Source organism: Scophthalmus maximus, chromosome 14, assembly GCF_022379125.1.
Source record: "Scophthalmus maximus strain ysfricsl-2021 chromosome 14, ASM2237912v1, whole genome shotgun sequence".
Classification (NCBI taxonomy): Eukaryota; Metazoa; Chordata; class Actinopteri; order Pleuronectiformes; family Scophthalmidae; genus Scophthalmus; species Scophthalmus maximus.
The window spans coordinates 22,390,001-22,407,851 of record NC_061528.1 but is presented as its reverse complement, the minus strand read 5'-3'; the positions used below and the strand labels follow the sequence as shown (position 1 = coordinate 22,407,851).

The following is a 17,851-nucleotide window of genomic DNA, read 5'->3' as shown; positions in this document are numbered from 1 at the left end:
TTGTTCTTTCCTCAACAGAAGACAGACGACATGCTCAGATCAGATATTTTCTACAACCTTTAATGAGCTTTTTCACTTTGCTTTGCGACGCCTACACTTTAGCTTGCAGTTGATCAGAATATAACACAGATTATGTTTTTTCTTTTAGTCATTTCAGATGCAATCAGAATGCTCATACATTAAAAATATATATTTATATAAAATGCAAAATAAACAAACATCTCAAACATGTATTTGCTTGTGCTTGTGGCTGGTGCGACTCGACTCCACGGTTACAGAGAAGACAGTGTTGGGGCTGCCAGCTGAGCTCGAGGCCACCCGGCGACCAGCTGCAGAGAACAACACTGTACAATAGCTGCACAAAATCGAGACCACAGCATTCGTCCTGTTCGAGTGACAGAGGAAAAATGCCAGCGAATACGAGCGGCTCGTGTCCGACCCGTGGGAGCATCTCGTCATCCTGCAGAGAGAGATCAACGCTCGAGAAACTCCCTCCATCGGGGCCTCGGTTGGGCCTGAATGAGATGATTTGAAGGCGCTGTCGCACATTTAGAGACAGTATTAGAAAGAACCATGTGAGCAGACGTAAAGAAAGTGTTGCTCTTGAGATGAAGTGAGATCAGAGCTTATTTCTTCGTACAGTAGTAAAGAGAGACGACGTGTCATCTCTGGTTTCTATAATCTGACACCACTCAGCACTCAGACCTAACGTCTCACAGAGATGAAACATCTTTTACAGTGTGGTGTTCCAGTTTGAGATGATGAGATCATGTCCGCGACTGGAGACGCCGTCGCCTTCGAGCCAGCTGGTGACGACAACAAACAAATACAGTACGGTCTCGTTCAGTTTGGCACTTGGCAACTGTCAGAGGAATGCTCCACTGGAGCTCACGAGACATCGGAGTTGCTGGTGCGATGCTACGGAGCTGGTTCGAGGTTTGGATTTGAACAAACGTTGGCACTTCCTGTGAGTCAACAACATTTCACGACGTGACGTTACAGTCACTCGTGTTTCACGTCAAACTTCTCGAGACAAACGCATCACAGTGAAATCCTCCCTCCCCTTCATAACGACATATCTCAACAGTCAACATCAGATCCAACAGCTCCACTTTCTGGGAAATACTCTCGTTTCCAAACTGCTCCTTTACCTGCTTCTTCCAACCATTTCCTCATCTTCCTCTCGACTCGTCCGTCTCTACTTCCCACAACCACCTGAAAACTAACCCTCACTTTCCTCTTCCCTTCTCACTGCAATGTCACACTGTGACAACTACAGCGCCTTCTCGTTTCAAATAACGCCGGAATCACTCGTCTCCCACCGTAATCCTTCTTAAAAGAACTTGAGCACGTTATTTACATAAAAATACATAGAATAGATCCAGCACATAAATAATAATCATAGTAATAATAATAATAATAATAATAGGCCTATAGCAGAGAGTAAGCAGCAGGCCCTGACCCTGGAGGAGGAGAGCAGCTCTTCATGCTGACCAGGTGGAAACAGACTCACAGACACACAATCATCCTGTTGTGCTCGTGTAGCTAAGTGCTAAAGTCGTCGCTCTCTCCTGCCCGGCGACAGAGAGGAACTCTGAGTAAGTGTGTGCGACTCTCAAGACTCATTCGTTGTTTTTTCTTTCTTTACTCGACCAAGGATTTCATATGTCACGTGACTTGTTTACAATAACCTGAATGCAAGATTTAAGACGAAACGCGGAGGCCTCTGGGTTCTGTGGTCCCGGTTATTAAAAAAAGAGTTTTTATCTGAAGCCCTGAGCTAAATTCAAACCCTGCGTTTGGAGCAGACGTGGAGAACACAACAGTTTAACATTGCGGGACGAGGCAGACGTTAGAGGAATGTACTGTCGTGTGCCAGAGGTGTACCAGGTTCACCTGGATCCCCTCGGTGCTGCTTCTCTCCACATCACACATTTCTGCTTTATTGCAACTAAAGGTAGCTGGTGACAGGAACACTTCCCGCCTCGAGCCAGGTGCTGTTAACCTCTCAAAGGTTTGTTAAAAATAAAGATTTGAACTGTACAAGAGAAGTGTTGCATAGATTTCATCGGTACAGGGAAAGATAAACACAGAAGATGTGAACAGTGAGAAGGATGAAATACTTAGGGTTAAACACGCTGCATTAATAGAGACACACACATTTCCACACAGTAATGAATCAGCGACAGATCACAGAATGGAGCTGGTTATCTTTGGTGTGAGTGGTCCGTCTTGGAATTTTTTAACAAATCAATGGATAAGAGCTCGACCTTAGTACTTTTGTGTGGCGGGCGGCAGACGCTTCTCTTGTGGAGGCTTAAAAGAATTTAAAAGCTCAGACGGAGAAGTGACGAGTGCCACCTTTGATTCCTTCCCCTTTTTTTCATAAGTCACCGTCCCCGGGGGCAGAGGTTCCCTCGTCGATGCGGAACTTCTTGGCGTGGGAGTGTGGGGACTCCAGGAAGTTCTCCTTGTCTTCGAGGTCTTCGGGCGGCGCGGCCCACTTGGTGCCGCAGCTCCTCTCACGGACAGTGCGGGTGGTGGTTGAGGAGGGGCCGGGGCTCAGACAGAGCTGCTGCTGCCACAGCCACGGGTGACTCATGCACTCTGCAGCACTGGGCCGGTCCCTGAGGTCAGAGGACAACGGAGAGGAACTGTCAGAGGTCAATCTACGCCTGGAACTCATCGTTGTTTTCAATAATCATTTAATTTGTTATTTCATCATTTTATGTTCTATAAAACATCAGACATTGGTGAAAAATGCAGTTTCCTACAGCACAAGGTGATGATACATCTGACCTGCAGTCAGTTTAGTGTATTATCTCCACCTGGAGGTGATGTTCTCACCACAGTCCACTAAGTTTGTTTGTTTGTTTGTCAGCAGGATTACGCAAAAACTACTGATCAGATTTACACCACACTTGGTGGAAGGATGGAAGCCTGGGACCCAGATGACTGCTGGGCTTCGGTGGAGGTCTGCGATCTATCAAGCGACATTCTAGTTATAATGTGTGGCACTGAACAGGTACAGTGTTACTGCTGAATCCACTGACTAATGGACAGACAAGACATTTCAGCTGCAATTGAATCTAAATCCAATTAGAAAGACAAGTCATTTTGGTCAATGTACAACATATACAAAATCTTAACAATCCTGCTGATAAAATACATTTCTAATGTGTAAAAACACAAACCAGTGCTTTCTTTGCAGTGGGATCTGCAAACAGCACTGGAACCCTCCTACATGGACTGTTTTTATTTAGTACCGAATATAGCACAAAAAAAGCACTTTCAGTATTCGGCTGAATAAGTAAAAAGACCGAATCATTTTTATCAAACAATGTGTGGGGTTCAGTGTTATATAGATATTTTGGATTGTACTTTTTTAATACATTTTTTTCCTTGAAAATCAAGACAAAAAAAGTAAAAAGCACATTGAGGCTATTTCATTTATGCAATGGTAAAAAAATTGTCAAAATAAATGAAAAACGTGTTCGGTTATTCGGCCAAGTTTTTTCATTTCTTTTCGGTTTCGGACAACAATTTTTCATTTTCGGTGAATCCCTAATTTAAACAGCACTTGTTCAACCACATCATTCATACACTGCTGCAACAGCCGTCGGGGACAGTTTAGGGTTAGGTTGAAATAAGACATATCTCATCCATTATGTATATCTCGGTGTTAACGTTCAGTTCTAATCTCACACTGTGATTCTGCTCTGGCAGGTTCACCGTCTTTACTCACTCTGGGGCTTTGACCAGCAGCTTCCGGATGAAGTCCACAGCAAGCTCAGACACCCTGGAGAAGGCCTCCCCGCTGTAGTCCACGTTCACCTGGGACACATTCAGGTACGTCTCCTGCTTGTCGTCCCCGGCAAATGGAGACTCGCCCGTCACCAGCATGAAGGCGATGACGCCCACACTCCTGAGGGACAGACACATGAAGGACACAGTCAACACAGACTGCAGCACCAGTGGGATGAAGGCTTCAGGGAGAGATGGTTACTTTAAAGAGAGGACAACTTTTTTGTTTCTCAATTTTTGAAACAAGAGAGAAGATTTAAAAAAAAGCACTAACTGGTGAGGGACCACTCACCACAGGTCAGTCGCTGTCGTGATGGGTTCATAATTCAGGATCTCTGGAGCTGAAGGAGAGAAAAAGACAGCTGTCATTCACATGAATGTATAATTTCCTGCATCATTTAATTTCTCATGTTGTTTTATTTCTTGTCTTTTTTGACCACTAACAATGTTTCAGTTGTGTCTTTATCGTCTCGATTCTGTTTCATAGTTAGAATACAACACTTGAAAAGTCAAAAACACCAGACAAAGCTCAGGTATTAACATGGAAATAGCAATAGGGCATTTCATTCATTAATAACTAACTGTACAATAAAAATAGGCATGAATAGATTTATTAACAAATGAATGTAGTATTAATGTATTTACAATAGACCTCACTTCAGCAGCACGAGGCCCAAAGCAGCGGGGCAGATCAAATGTTTTATTAAATTCTATTTATCTACGATTACATGAATGTATTTTTAAATCATGATTGTTTGTAAACCCCTTTTTAATTTGAACTATTTATAGATTCATATTTCATTTTCAGAAATATAAAAAAGTGCAATCTATACATGGACTAATGTATAATCAATTCAGTGTGTACATGCCTATTTTTATGAAACATGTAGTTATGTATGAATGAAGTGTTCACATTCATCTGGTGTGAGAATGATTCATGGCAGCAGGGCCGTGTTTAAAGACACGTAACAACACGCTCGTGAAGACAATGACTTCTCAATAACTTGAAATAATCAATAAGAGATAGTGTCTGCTGCCAACACAAGTTTTTTTTTCCTCTGACCAGCTGCGTAGGTTGAACTGGGAACGTCTGCTCGCCGGGTGTTTAAATAAACGATCACCTTACCCACATATTCAGGCGTGCCAAGAATCTCGCGGAGCTCTCCGACCGCGCCCAGACGACGTGCCAGGCCAAAGTCTACGATCTTTATGTCCCCCGGAGGAGACAGGCAGGTCAGGAGAATATTCTGGGGCTGAGGACACAAACAAAGAGGAAACACACATCGTGTGAAAGCAGAAGTGGTGCTAATAGGATAAGAGATTCTGAGAACTGGGGAACAGAACTTCATCAACTTCACTTTGAACTCAACTCCAAGTTGTGACACCCCTGACACTGTATAAACACTAGTCATAAACCTTTGATTCATTCTCTACAAAAGAAGTTGAGGTTGTTGAAATAACTGCTCTTGTAAAATTCCCAACTTTAGTATGAGTTATACTGTAAGTGTGTCTGACATGGGCATCACCTGACAGGAGCTCATACGTGACCTGTACGTCATACACTGTGCTGCTGAGCTTTCTCATGTTACCATCTATAATCATACTTCTATGCTTAATTGTGTCAACTGTGTGTGTGTGTGTGTGTGTGTGTGTGTGTGTGTGTGTGTGTGTGTTATAAACCTTCAGGTCTAAGTGCACCACGTTGCTCTGATGGAGGTAGTGCACTCCCTCCAGGGTTTGCCTGATCAGACGGACAATCTGTGCCTCTGGCAGCAGCTCCTCAGAAACACAGTGGTCAAATATCTCTCCACCTGCCGCACTGGGCAAAGACAAAACACACACACACACACACACACACACACACAGTCAATACACACACATAACACACACACAAATATACTCATGGCCTGGCGGTTAAAGTGGCCAACCAATAGCCAGAGGGTCATCAGTTTAATCTGATTCAGACCGAGGAAGTGAGTGTCTCAGGAAGGTGTGGTTAAACCCTCGGGGCAAATCACTTGGTCTCATTTCTACTTTCTGTTATGATGACACAAAGACGACCGATACGCCAGACAAGGAGTAATGTTCAGTCAAGTCGTGTACATCTAGAGTTCCAGCTCCTTTTATACATGTCCTAATAAACCAGTGGAGAAGATGAAGAAGCAGATCATGAGGCAGCTCCTTGACACAGGACTTTGCTCTTGTCTGGGGCTGAAGATGTGAGCCAGTGTTTACAGTGTTATGTTCAAAGAGTAATTCCATGTAAAGTGCTGTATATTAAATCAAAAGTGAAGAGAACATGTTTCTGGTTCTGTTGTGGACTCACTATTCCAGGATTAAGACGACGTCATGGTCCGTCTCGTAGGCAGCGTGCAGGTTGACCACCCGGGCGTTGTTACGGGCCATCTCCAGCACGGCCATCTCGTGAATGACTTCGGCCCGGCAGTCGCGACCCCGTCTCCTTTTCCGGAGGAACTTGGCAGCAAACGTTTTGCCCGAGACCTTCTCCACACAGCGCTTGACCACCGCAAACTTTCCCCTGAGGCAGAGAGAGACAGGACACGGGGTTAACGTGGAGCCAGATCAGTTTCACTCAATCGTTTTTTTAAAGTAAAGACAAAGATGGAACATAAGAGGTCGCTATCTGCTTCCCATCTGTGGTAAGAGTCAGTGTCGTAAAGAAGACTTTAGTTCATGCTAAATCTAACTGCTTCATATGGTTCATTTGTTTCCGCTGTTGGAACATGTGGAGATCATCTGGTTCCTGAGACAAGCTGCTACTGGCTGTAGATATAAGTGTCGTGACTCATCACAGCTGATGAATCAGACTTCATCTATCTTCATGTCAATATCAACAGCATAGGCAATGATTCCCAAGATGTGGTTATCATATCAGTATCCTTATGATAAAGAGATTGAATTGAGGCTTGATTTATTACTGTTTAACCTTAAACCTCATTATGAATAACTATAAACACACTAGTGCAACCAAAGATATAGAAGTTAAAATAAGAAAATAGAAAAGAAATCTTTCCTGCATTGTTTATACTGTAAAATAAATGTTTTCCTATCAGTGCATATCAGCAAACAGAGACTGTGATAATGGTTATAGTATATCAGAGCTTCAACACTTTATTCGATTAATCGTTTAGTAATCGACTATTCAAATAATCGGCAACTATTTTGATAACCAATAATCGGCTCAAGTAGTTTTTATGGAGAAAAAAGTCTAAATTTTCTGATTTCAGCTTCCTAGATGTTAATATTTTCCTGGTTTCTTCATTCCTCTGTGACAGTAGACTGATTACCTTTGGTGTGTGGACAAAACAAAACATCATGTTGGGGTTTTGGGAAACACGATCGAAAGTTTTCACCATTTTATGACCCAAACAACTAATCGATTAATCGAGATAATAATCAACAGATGAATCGATAATGAAAATAATCATTAGTTGCAGCCCTACTGTACATACGGTTATATGTCTGAAAGGGCCAGATGTTCACAGATTTATCAGTATACCTCCTCAGCTGGAACTGAAATATACATTTATCAAAATGTATTAAACTTTTCTCCAGAGAACTACATAAACATTTGCCTCACTAAAAAAATCGTTGGCATTCAGCTGATGTTTTGAGACACACGTCTCGACATGTCAAGGCCTTTTGCAATTACAGCAACAAATAAAACTAAAACAAAACTCGGATGTAAAAATATCGGCTGTACAAGCAGCAGGAGCAGCGGCTGTGAAGGACTTCTTCTCTTAGACAATAGAACAATGACATGAACTAACCTGCTTCTGTCTTCACTGATACCAATCAGATTTCATGATCCTGTTCAAGCATTTGAATTTGAATATGTTTGTGCACATTGTCAAAGCTGAAATTACAGAGAACGACTCACTGAGGAAGCCTCATTCTTCTTTTGATTTTATAGTTAATTCAATCTAGTATTGTTTTCCACTGAAGTTGGGTGACATGGGCGAGACTGATCAAAATAAAAAAAAAGAAGCAGAGGCCAATAACACTCTAATATGAGCCACACTCCAAAACTGCTGGACCAATGTCACGCCTCCTGTTCTGTTAAAGATATCTGTCTTCTGAAGAACACTCCTCATGACATGTACACTCATCTTGTATAATATTGGTTGTCAGAGCCAGATCCACGCCCACTGTCCAATGTTCACACTCCTTTGAGCTCTGGTTTGGTCTACACCAAATGTTTCCTATGCTATCCAGATGCTATGCTAGCCAGCTAGTCTCCCACTGTGTGCTGGGCAGGTAACTTGCATTTGTTTCATCAAAGACTTTTTGTGCATACAAAGTGATCAGGGAGGCGTCTGCAGAGTTCTGCCTGTCGAGACATGGACACACGCACAGCTGAAGCAGAAAGTACCGGTGTTATGTTGAGTTATTACGATTATTACCAGCAGCCCAGCAAGAGAGACTATGTGTGCTGTGTTACGATTTCATAACTGAGCTATTACAAGGACACCAACTGTACGAAACAAAATATTCCACCTGCGCCCACAAAACCTGAAAGAGCAGATCACGTGGTGTCAGCTGTTCACAGTCACCTGAAGTCCAAACATTTCAACAAACTGTGACATTTTCATTTTTGCACACTCATACAAGGACCAGACATGAATGAGCTTTTGACCTGGTCTGGTTTGGCTGTTTTCAGCAGCAGGTCTTACCCCCTCCCACATCACACACATATTTTATTCGGAATGAATTCAGTAAATACTGATTGATGCATGTCCCAATCCAAATCCATCATAAACAACTAGCATTTTGACTGATAGTAAATATAGTGGAGAGCTGCAGCTGGACAGAGAAATGAGGAGACAAACAAACGTCCAAGTCGATTTGAGACCCCGTTGTACCAGAGCTGTGAATCACTACACTTCTGTCATTTGTAGAAAGTAGAACTAGAACATTTTTAGCCTAACAATTCACCTCAGAACTTCCTGTTTTGATAACAAACACACGCACACACACCCCGAAGTGGCCTGTGCCCTTTCTTCTTCCTGAAGTGTGGTTGGCACATGTGCCCGTTTCCCCTTTGAAGGCAGGGCAGCGTGTGACACATCTCTTCAAACACACCTCGGAAATCTTTGGATGTGATCATCGAGCAGCGGCCGTTGCCATGGCTCGCGCGCGGTGCCAAACAAACGACAAAGGTCGACTGTAGCACGGGCGAGGCGGGTCCCTGGCACGGCGAGGCACGCGAGGCGAGGCACGCGAGGCGAGGCGAGGCGAGGCCCTCCCCTCCACACTGGTGTAAAGCTTACAGTTAACATGAGTGCAGTCATCTGCTTCATCTGTGCTAAGCCTCTGAGCAAATACGGAAAATGTAAATTGATCCATAACAGGCACAGATAGATATTCTTCAGTTTGGTCCATATGTACCACGTGAAAATGATTTGGTTTTCACTCTGATGACGTGACTTGGTCCGCTCACTGTGTTCAGTCGCCATACGGCCACACAAACTGACGCTCACTTGTTCACACAACAAGCGCTCGGTGCATGGTACGGTGCATGGTACGGTCCGTGGAGGCGAACAGTGGAGACGCCGGGGTCACGACATCTGGTCGTGTCTGAGATGTGGTACAGGCTCCACCACCGCTGGACCAGGAAACCATCAGTCCACGTCTCTACACGACGTGCCGTTTCATCGGGCGATGAGGAAGAAAGCCCAGGAGAAGAACCGTCTTGTTTGGCATCACCAATCAATCCAAATGAAAGGGTTTCTTACATTTAGGAGAGAGATCCTCACATTAGTGAAACATTGACGAGGGGATGTTTGACTTTTGCTGGTTGGCTTATGGTTTGATACTGGACGGAAATATACATAATGCCATCAAGTGAATACGACTTGACCCATGAGAATACCTGACAGTGGCCGGGAGCGATCAGAAGACACGTCTGTGTAAGGACCATGGGTAACATTACCAAGTTAGTCCACATCAAGCACAATGAACGTCGCATTCCCTCGGTGTGTCCCCCCCGAGCCCCTCTCACCTGCCCAGCTCTCCGGTCACCTCGTACACATGCTCCAGGGGCTCCGTGCAGATCGGGGTCTGGATCTCCCCGAGCAGCCCCGCGGCGAGTCCGCTGCGACTGTCCAGTCTCCGCCGAGACATGCTCCTCTCCCGTCGGTCGTCGCAGCTCGTTCACACCGGCGGGACGGGTTGGGGAGACGAACTACGAGCTACGTGTCGGCCGGGCGCAGCGCGTCACATCGGCGACATGTCGCTGTTAGCTCCGTGCTACAGTTCCGGTCGGCTCGCCGACTCCGGCTAGCCCAGCGGTGGCTAACGGAGTTAGCTGGACGGTCAATGTCGCGGATTCAAAAAGTGAGTTTGAGCGACTTCCCTGGTCTGAACCGAGGAGCAGCGGACAGTAAACCACCCCGAGCTGCGGCCGAGCGCTGCGACGGAACAACCCGAACTGCTTCCACGAGCCACCGCAGCTTAACGGCGAAGTTTATCCGCCGAGAGTCCGTGTTCGCTCATCCTCACGTCCAGCCTGTTTGACACTTTGTGGACACGTCACGGGTTGGCGCATGCGCACTGGCGTTATGTTTGAAAAAGGGGCGCGTCGGTTTGAAATGTGAACTTGACGGATCAGATGTAACAGTTGTGTGTGTGTGTGTGTGTGTGTGTGTGTGTGTGTGTGTGTGTGTGTGTGTGTGACCAGGAAACAAGACAAAAACATGTAGTTCATAAATATATTATGGGAAATATGTCATAACTCTGAGGTCTGAAGTTCCTTTGATTTATTAAAGCCAAGCTTTGAATTTAATATGTCATAAGTTATGACAAGTCTTTGTTTTTGTGTGGAGAAAATTGTTTTCATTAAAAAAACAATTGAAATTGCCGATTTTTAATTGTAAATAGTTTATTTTTATGTACAATCTAAAAAATCAGTGTGTTTGTGTGTGTCTCAAAAACTGTTTTAAAGTCCAACTTTTGAGAGAATGCATCCAATTTGTTAGCAAAAGAAACTATTGGCTGAGTTGAAATGTGTCGTTCCTACATATATTTCATAAGATTCACACTGTTCTCATATTTCTAATGTTAACATGTTGTTGTATGTCCTAATAATGTCTTAGTATTTCATAATTTGACCTTTGAACTTTCACTTAATTCATTCTTCAGTGCACACGTGCATTTATTGACAACTGTAGAAGCATCTGAGGTTTACAAATGCGTGAAGTGTCATGATAGTTTTAGAATATATTTGTATAATTTACATTTCTGTGCATCTTTAGGATGTTTATTTAGTTTCACTTATCGTATTTATGCCTTCTGATTTTAACACCTTTGTCTAGAAGCGTTAAATCAAGACAAGGTAGTGGTTCCTCGATAAAGTGTTTCCTAATTTCCTTGAATTTTACTTGAGAGGTCATACATTTTGTTATATACAGATTCAACTGGTACGCAATTCCTTGTGAACTATAAATGAAGGTCATTTATCATTAATCAAAATTTGCCATTTGTTCTCTTTTATTACAATCATTGGGGTGAAATGGAGACACACACACAGGAGCTTTGCATAGAGTGGAAATCAGAAAAGTGGAGCCGGGTCCTGTCAGAAATGTACTCGGAGAGAAGACAGACGCGACTGTCTTCGTTTGGAAGCAGACAACCAGTCTGATCAGTGTTCTGCAGCAGAAAAAGCGTCATTATAGAAAATGCCAAACTGACCAAGTGATGTGTATCCTAATGTGAAGCGCGGTTGCCCATGCCAGAGATCTGCCTCTGAAGCAAACATGTTGTGACGCTCTGTAAGGATTTGGCAGGAGCCGGGAGCAGGATGTGTGTGTGAGACTGAAATAGAGAGCAGGCCTAATGGTTGACTTTGCAAGCCCCAAACCTTTGGTACATTCGGTGCAAAATATATATTTATACACACAACAGGACAGACATACATATACAGTTATATACAAAGAGACAAACGGGACCGCACACATGGTACACGAACATGTGCTCTCACATTTCACAAAATCAAAACAGCCCTATTGATCCATCACTGACTCACGAGCAATGAAACAGAACCATCGACCCATTACTAAGATAGGCAGACGTGCACGTGTGAAAGTAACAACATTTTTTGGAAACATGCTGCCAAGATACTCGCCGTTACACTGTCATAGAGAAAACAAACGATTGCAGTCACACATGGTCCATTCCCAGAGCTAAAACGACGTGACTGAAGCACCGATTTCCCACACCTTGTTCCCGTGAGCTCCGTGCTCCAGGTATGACAGTGGCAGGTAAGCATAAGGCCGCATGCATCGAGTAAGCGCCACCACCAAAGTGACCCCACTTAACCAGCCCCCTCACCCCTTTTTCTGAATGGGTAGCAGTATCCTCATGCAAAAAAAGCTAGTAAGGACAGTGTGTTGCACTATTTCAGCATGCAATATCGAGCTATAACACGACGCCATCGAGGGGTTTCTGCCCCGGCCTCGGCTCACAGAGCTGGCCAAGAAGATCCCGCATGCAGTATTGGGCTGGGAGAGGGGGCTGGGATACAAAAGTCTGCCTCCACGTCGCACATCACACGTGGGGCTCCTCACCACCACTCCAGCCCCTGCAGTCGAGCTCCAACTTTGTACAGTAGGTGTAATCTTGCATGCACCCCATAGAAAAATGAGTGTGTGTGTGTGTGTGTTTGTTTTGGTGTGCATGTAGGATGGTGTGGGAGAAACAAAGAGAAAGGGTCCTTGGGGTTATGGTTGTGCACTTACAGAAATGTTTTATCACAGGCTTTACAGAAAAAGCTGTCCTGTGTCTTGACACAACTTCTAAAGTATAATATCCATAGAGCTCTTAAGGTCAGTGCTTGTTCCTGACAGCTACATCATCACTACTTCTCAGCACAACCCAGCACACCTCACTGCCCCCTGGTGTTGACATCTGTTAAAGGAACTTAACCCGCAGCTCCTACAGTTCGATCATCTTTGATTTGATGGATCTGGTCAGATTTTTACAAGGACATTAAATAGCTTCCCTTATTAATTTTCACTTTACGGGTCAGGAAAACCCAACAGGCACTAAAAAAGATCCCACCACTGCACCCTGAACAGGAACCTGGTGCAGGGTTGCGTCTTTCAGCTAACAAGGCCTACTCCGGTGCATACATCAGGAAGCGCATTCCTCACGTATCTGCGTCACATTCGGTTACCTTTCCCTCCACTTCCAACTTTGTGTTTCCTCTCCAGCCGGTGTGAGATCTTGACCCGGGTTCATACATTCAGTCACTGACTAGGTACATTCATCACTTTCACCGGGTGGGAGGCGATTACATCAGTGAGCAGGACCGTGTGTGTGTCACACGTATGAGCAGCTGTCGTCTGTCTGTGTGAGAGAGGATCTGAGAATCTGTCGCTCATGAGATGTGTGTGGAGGAGTTCGAAAGACAGGAACCCTGCCCTTCTATCTGACTGGAGTGTGTCAGGACATGAGTGTGTGTGTGTGTGTGTGTGTGTGTGTGTGTGTGTCCTGGTGGAGTGTTTCCAGAAAGAAGGCTGAATCTCTGCAATGTGTCTTCACCTCTCATGTACAGTAGGAGATGTGATGTTGCAGTATTGAAGATAACATTCCTTACTACAACCTGCCATCGTTATTACAAAGGGTCAGTGACACTGTCCATATGTTACTGATGTTTATGCAGGAATCAAAACTGTGAAAACATGTGTTCTGTCAGTCAACTGATTTATATTTGTTTGTCTATTTGTGTGTATGTATGTGTGTTCTCCCAGACAGACAGGGTGGACCATTCAATATCCAGTCCAAAATGTCATATCTTTTCATGCAGATAGAAAAATCTTGGGGAAACACTGGTTTGCACGTCCATAAAGACAAAATGTATTGTATGCAAAGGTGATGAGTGTGTGTGTGTGTGTGTGTGTGTGTGTGTGTGTGTGTGTGCAGGTGTGTGTGCGTGCGTTATAATTCATAACACTGCAGCCCCAGTGCAGGAATGACACAGTTTCGAGGTCCAGGGAGGGAGAAGGGAGCATTGTGGTTTTCAAGCCGCTGTCTCTGAGGTGCAGGTTGGAGGAGGAGGACGAGGACGAGGAAGAGAAGGTGAGAGGTGAGGAACTCAGTAACCAAGGCCATTAACTGAAGATATAAAGCACACATGTGACTTAAAGAACAGAGGTGACCATGAAAACAAGAAACTGTCTTTTCACATTTTTCAATCCTCTGCCTTTCTTCCAGAAAGGTGTTCACGTGATGGATCTCTGTCAGACATGTGAGAGAGCGGCTGAGGATTTGGGATGAGTCCTGCGTGCTGAGTGACCAAAAGAAAGTTATCCATGGGTGGGTAGTTGCCATTTGAGGATATTAGTTCTATTTTCCGCGTCCTCCCAGGAGGTTTTTTCTCCGTCTTGAGTTGAAACCTGGGTGTGAGCTGCCCTGAGGCTATTCCAAACCGAACGTGCTCGTCTCCTCCACAGCAGTGACCAGCTTCTCGTAGAGCATGGAGAAGGACGGGTAGGGCGGGAGGTCCAGACGATTAAAGCAAGTGTGAGCCCTGTGGAGGCACAGGAACACACAGCAAGGGATTATGACATGGAGGTCAAGATACATTTATATATATACCTTTGTGTGTGTGTGTGTGTGTGTGTGTGTGAGTCAGTATGTTTGTGCGAATGAGTGTGTGAGACCAAACCCCCGACCCCAAAAAAACCAAGCCACCTTCTGGCATAATTAATATTTTCTTACCCTCTGTTAACATGTCTATATAATATAAAAGTATTGAGCTGGTACGACTTATTTCACCATTATTTCACCGTCACCATTATTTAAACCTAATTTTATACTTTATACATTTACTGAAATGATCATTCTTAGAACTGCCCACAATACAACAATTTGATGGATATTAACATTTATGCCAGAAAACCTCAAAATGAGTTTTTTATTCAATCACCTCTTGGACCCACCCACTGAATTGACTAGAGCAGACCAAGGCAGCAGCTCTTGGGTTGCTGGAGAGTTTGCAAACCATTATATTTCACTAACATACCTAGATTCCAAATGTCAAAAGAAGTGAGCAGATCAGAGATCAGATGGTGACTGTCAGCTAACAGACATACGGCTGGTCGAGAAATGAATGTGTGATGTTGTGTTTTCTATTTTATCTCATCACTTAGTTGATATTCATCTCATCAGACAGTAATCGTACTGTACCTGGGTAAGGAGGTGATTTTCCCCCACTTCTCCACACAGAATCTGCGAGGTCCGTTACTCCCCCGTAGAGAGGCGAAACCCTCGTAGGGGATACTGGAAGTTCCCGTCACAAACTAGAGACACGAAGGAAACACAAACGTCACGTGAAGTATGAAAACAGCACCCAGGAACATTCTCATTATTCATTCTCCAATTTTATAAATTACATCTTAAACTAACATGACTTCTTCGAATATTGTCACATGAGGACAGTGTGTGTGTGTGTGTGTGTGTGTGTGTGTGTGTGTGTGTGTGTGTGTGTGTGTGTGTGTGCGCGTGTGTGAGAGAGATGTGCAGTCAACGAAAATCTGCATACGCCTGCAGTGCACCCAGCCTCCACACGGGGGCGGCCTGTGTGCATGCGCCCTACCTGCAGCAGCCTGAGCCTCTGCTCGTTGTTGAATCTCTCCACAGCAGCCCAGAACCAACGAATCACTATGTGGTTGTCATGGTAACCTGGGGAGAGGGGAGGTAGATGATGATGGTGCATGAGTCAGATGACTAACAAATAAGATCTCCAGCCCCTGTTCCTCTCTTGCCTCCCACCACACTGTGCTGTTTAATGTTTAATGGGCCGGGCTCAGTCGAATCCTCTATTAAAAGATTCCTCACACTGAGTCATGGCCGACTGTCACTCTGACTCCTCCCCCCCGCTGCTGGACGCGTTTCATCCCTTAAGTAGCCCTTTAACGTGATCCCTTGTGAATGCTCTGGGCATCTGTTCACTGTACACAACATATATTACCATAATTAAATAGAAAACAAAGTCTCAAGTGCTCATTGTGCAGTGCATTACAACAAGGCCCAATTCAATAATTAAATAGGAAATTGAATTGAAATCACCGTTTGCTGCCTGTAAACTTAGTAAAAACTAAAATAACTCATTCAATGGATCATTTGTTATAACCTCTGTCAAGTTGGTTATGTTATGTTTTTTGTTAGTTAGCACAATTATGCAAAGACTGATTTCCATGAAACTTTGTGGTGGGGTGGGGCATGACCCCAGGAAGGACAGATTTTTTGGAGCATCTCTGAATAAACAGGTGCATCCAGGAATTCATTTTTCACTCTCATTACCATTGCCGAGATTCAGCAAAACTCAATTTTGTGGACAAAAAGTGAAAAATAAAGACTTCAACCCTCGATTATTGATCACTGATGTTCTCTCTCGAGCAAGGCGTCTAATCTAAACCTCTCCATCAAACACAAGTTTTGGTGGTTGCACCTTCAAGGTGTGTACGGTGTGAATGTTGTGTTTCACCTGCAGCTCCACATACCTCCTCTGTACTCGGTGTTGTTCCTCCAGTCTGCCAGGTCGATCTCTGCAGTGCCCGCGATCACCAGCTCCAGCTCCCTGGCATCGAACACAGACACCAGCCGCACATCCACCACCTTACAAACACACGCGTGCAAACTGATGAGCTCATGGAAACGACATAAGGTGCAGCCTCATCGTTTGTCAGAGTCCCTCACACATACAGTATGTCACAGTCACACTAGATCTGTACCGTGGAGACACAGCGAGACAGATGGCATGAGGACACCCCTCGCATCAGTTTGTTTACAGCTTTGATTAGTTCAGTAAAACAGGCGAACATGCAGCCCACAAAAAACCCAGTCATCTGTCATCCTGCCAGACATGGGATTGAAGCAGGGCTGTGGGGCTGTCAGATGTCATAATCCACGGCCCTATAATTATAAATCATAATGCGTCCTTTCTAGTACAAATAGAATTTTTTTGTTTGTTATTCCAGGCCACTGGAGACCTGCGCTTACATTCACATCCAAACTGAGAAGTGCACACCACATTTCACTTACATTTCCACATACTTCACTTCTATGTGTGAACTGTCCAAAAAGTATGAATCCTCAGCAACTAAACAATGATGCGACCACACTGAATCGTTTATGTCGATCAACGGTTCCTCTGATGTGCTGTGGACCATGAGAAAGGGCTCGTGGCCTCAGTGACATCTCCGAACAGTGACACAGTAAAGTGGGCCGTACCTCGTAAAAGCCTCGGACCAGACTCTCCGTCTGCTGGGCCACTCCTCTCTCTATACGCCACTTGACCATCCGCTCAATGTACTCCTTCTTGTTCTTCTCCGACACGGGGATACCAGCCCCGCCCGGCTTCAGCTCTCTCTCTGTGATCTGTAGAATCACAGGCGGACACGGAAACTTCCGATTCAATCTCAGGTTTTCATTAAGAGAGGCAAGTGAGTCATATCAAGCAATCGCTCATCTACTGTACCTGTCCAAACACTTCCTCGTTGACGGTGAAGGTGAGGTCCAGCATGTCTTCGATGTCGTTGTCCTTCATCCACTGAAGGCTCTGGTGGAACTCCTCGTCCAGGAACTCCAGGTCGCTCAGGTCACACGGGCTGCGTGAGCACAGCAGAGGTTACACAGGGTCAGCCGCCCTGCTCATAAACCATGGCTGACTATAAGGAGGGAGGTCAAGGGTCAAATACCCAATGTATAACAGATGCAGCTCAAGTGCGAGTAAAATATTACAATAGATCCTCGCTTGTCAGCGCTCGGGCCATAATAACACACCCCTGTGATGCATGGCAAGAAAAAATACGTCTGCAAAAAATGTATTACATATCAGGATAAACCCCAGGAGATGTACAGTGTTGGTTCAGAGTGGGTTGACAAACTGATAATAAATACAAGGAGAAGGCAAAACACACCTTTTTCAAATTGTAATGTCATTTTTATACTTAACTCAGGTTATAGTAAGAGATATATTATACCCATTTATATTATATTACCAACATATTCCCCATGTTCCTTT

At 44.5% G+C, this 17,851-nt stretch overlaps 2 protein-coding genes across 5 annotated transcripts in view; both read right to left on the bottom strand.

Annotated features, from left to right (window-relative positions):
• Positions 1 to 44: 44 nt before the first annotated feature.
• On the bottom strand, positions 45 to 10,375 carry stk17b (serine/threonine kinase 17b (apoptosis-inducing)). Of its 2 annotated transcripts, XM_035604072.2 has the most exons (8): positions 9,827 to 10,375; positions 8,908 to 9,555; positions 6,131 to 6,343; positions 5,485 to 5,623; positions 4,931 to 5,057; positions 4,097 to 4,145; positions 3,746 to 3,925; positions 45 to 2,627 (listed from the first exon to the last, which is right to left on the bottom strand). In XM_035604072.2, the coding sequence occupies exons 2-8, from the start codon at positions 9,279 to 9,281 to the stop codon at positions 2,384 to 2,386; spliced, it is 1,326 nt and encodes a 441-aa protein (XP_035459965.2). In that variant the 5' UTR covers positions 9,282 to 9,555; positions 9,827 to 10,375; the 3' UTR covers positions 45 to 2,383. The 2 variants fall into 2 exon arrangements, with proteins under 2 accessions (XP_035459965.2, XP_035459966.1); XM_035604073.2 differs by lacking the exon at positions 8,908 to 9,555 and having other exon boundaries at positions 9,827 to 10,372.
• A 914-nt stretch (positions 10,376 to 11,289) lies between these two features.
• hecw2a (HECT, C2 and WW domain containing E3 ubiquitin protein ligase 2a) overlaps positions 11,290 to 17,851 on the bottom strand; it is a 35,678-nt gene continuing 29,116 nt past the window's right edge. For all 3 annotated transcript variants that reach the window (XM_047337199.1, XM_047337200.1, XM_035604062.2), the window contains exons 25-30: positions 17,306 to 17,435; positions 17,059 to 17,205; positions 16,329 to 16,443; positions 15,422 to 15,507; positions 15,013 to 15,125; positions 11,290 to 14,353 (exon numbers count right to left, since the gene is read on the bottom strand). In XM_047337199.1, the coding sequence (XP_047193155.1) occupies positions 14,242 to 14,353; positions 15,013 to 15,125; positions 15,422 to 15,507; positions 16,329 to 16,443; positions 17,059 to 17,205; positions 17,306 to 17,435 (703 nt within the window). In that variant the 3' untranslated portion in view covers positions 11,290 to 14,241. The remainder of the gene's footprint in view (positions 14,354 to 15,012; positions 15,126 to 15,421; positions 15,508 to 16,328; positions 16,444 to 17,058; positions 17,206 to 17,305; positions 17,436 to 17,851) is intronic.

Excerpts from the sequence above, each read along its gene's own strand:
- stk17b (XM_035604072.2), bottom strand. The coding sequence starts at position 9,281 with ATGGCGACTGAACACAGTGAGCGGACCAAGTCACGTCATCAGAGTGAA. Across the intron at positions 4,146-4,930 it reads TGGCACGCCTGAATATGTGG|CTCCAGAGATCCTGAATTAT; the intron begins GTAAGGTGATCG and ends TCTCTCCTTCAG. Across the intron at positions 3,926-4,096 it reads ACGACAGCGACTGACCTGTG|GAGTGTGGGCGTCATCGCCT; the intron begins GTGAGTGGTCCC and ends TCTGTCCCTCAG.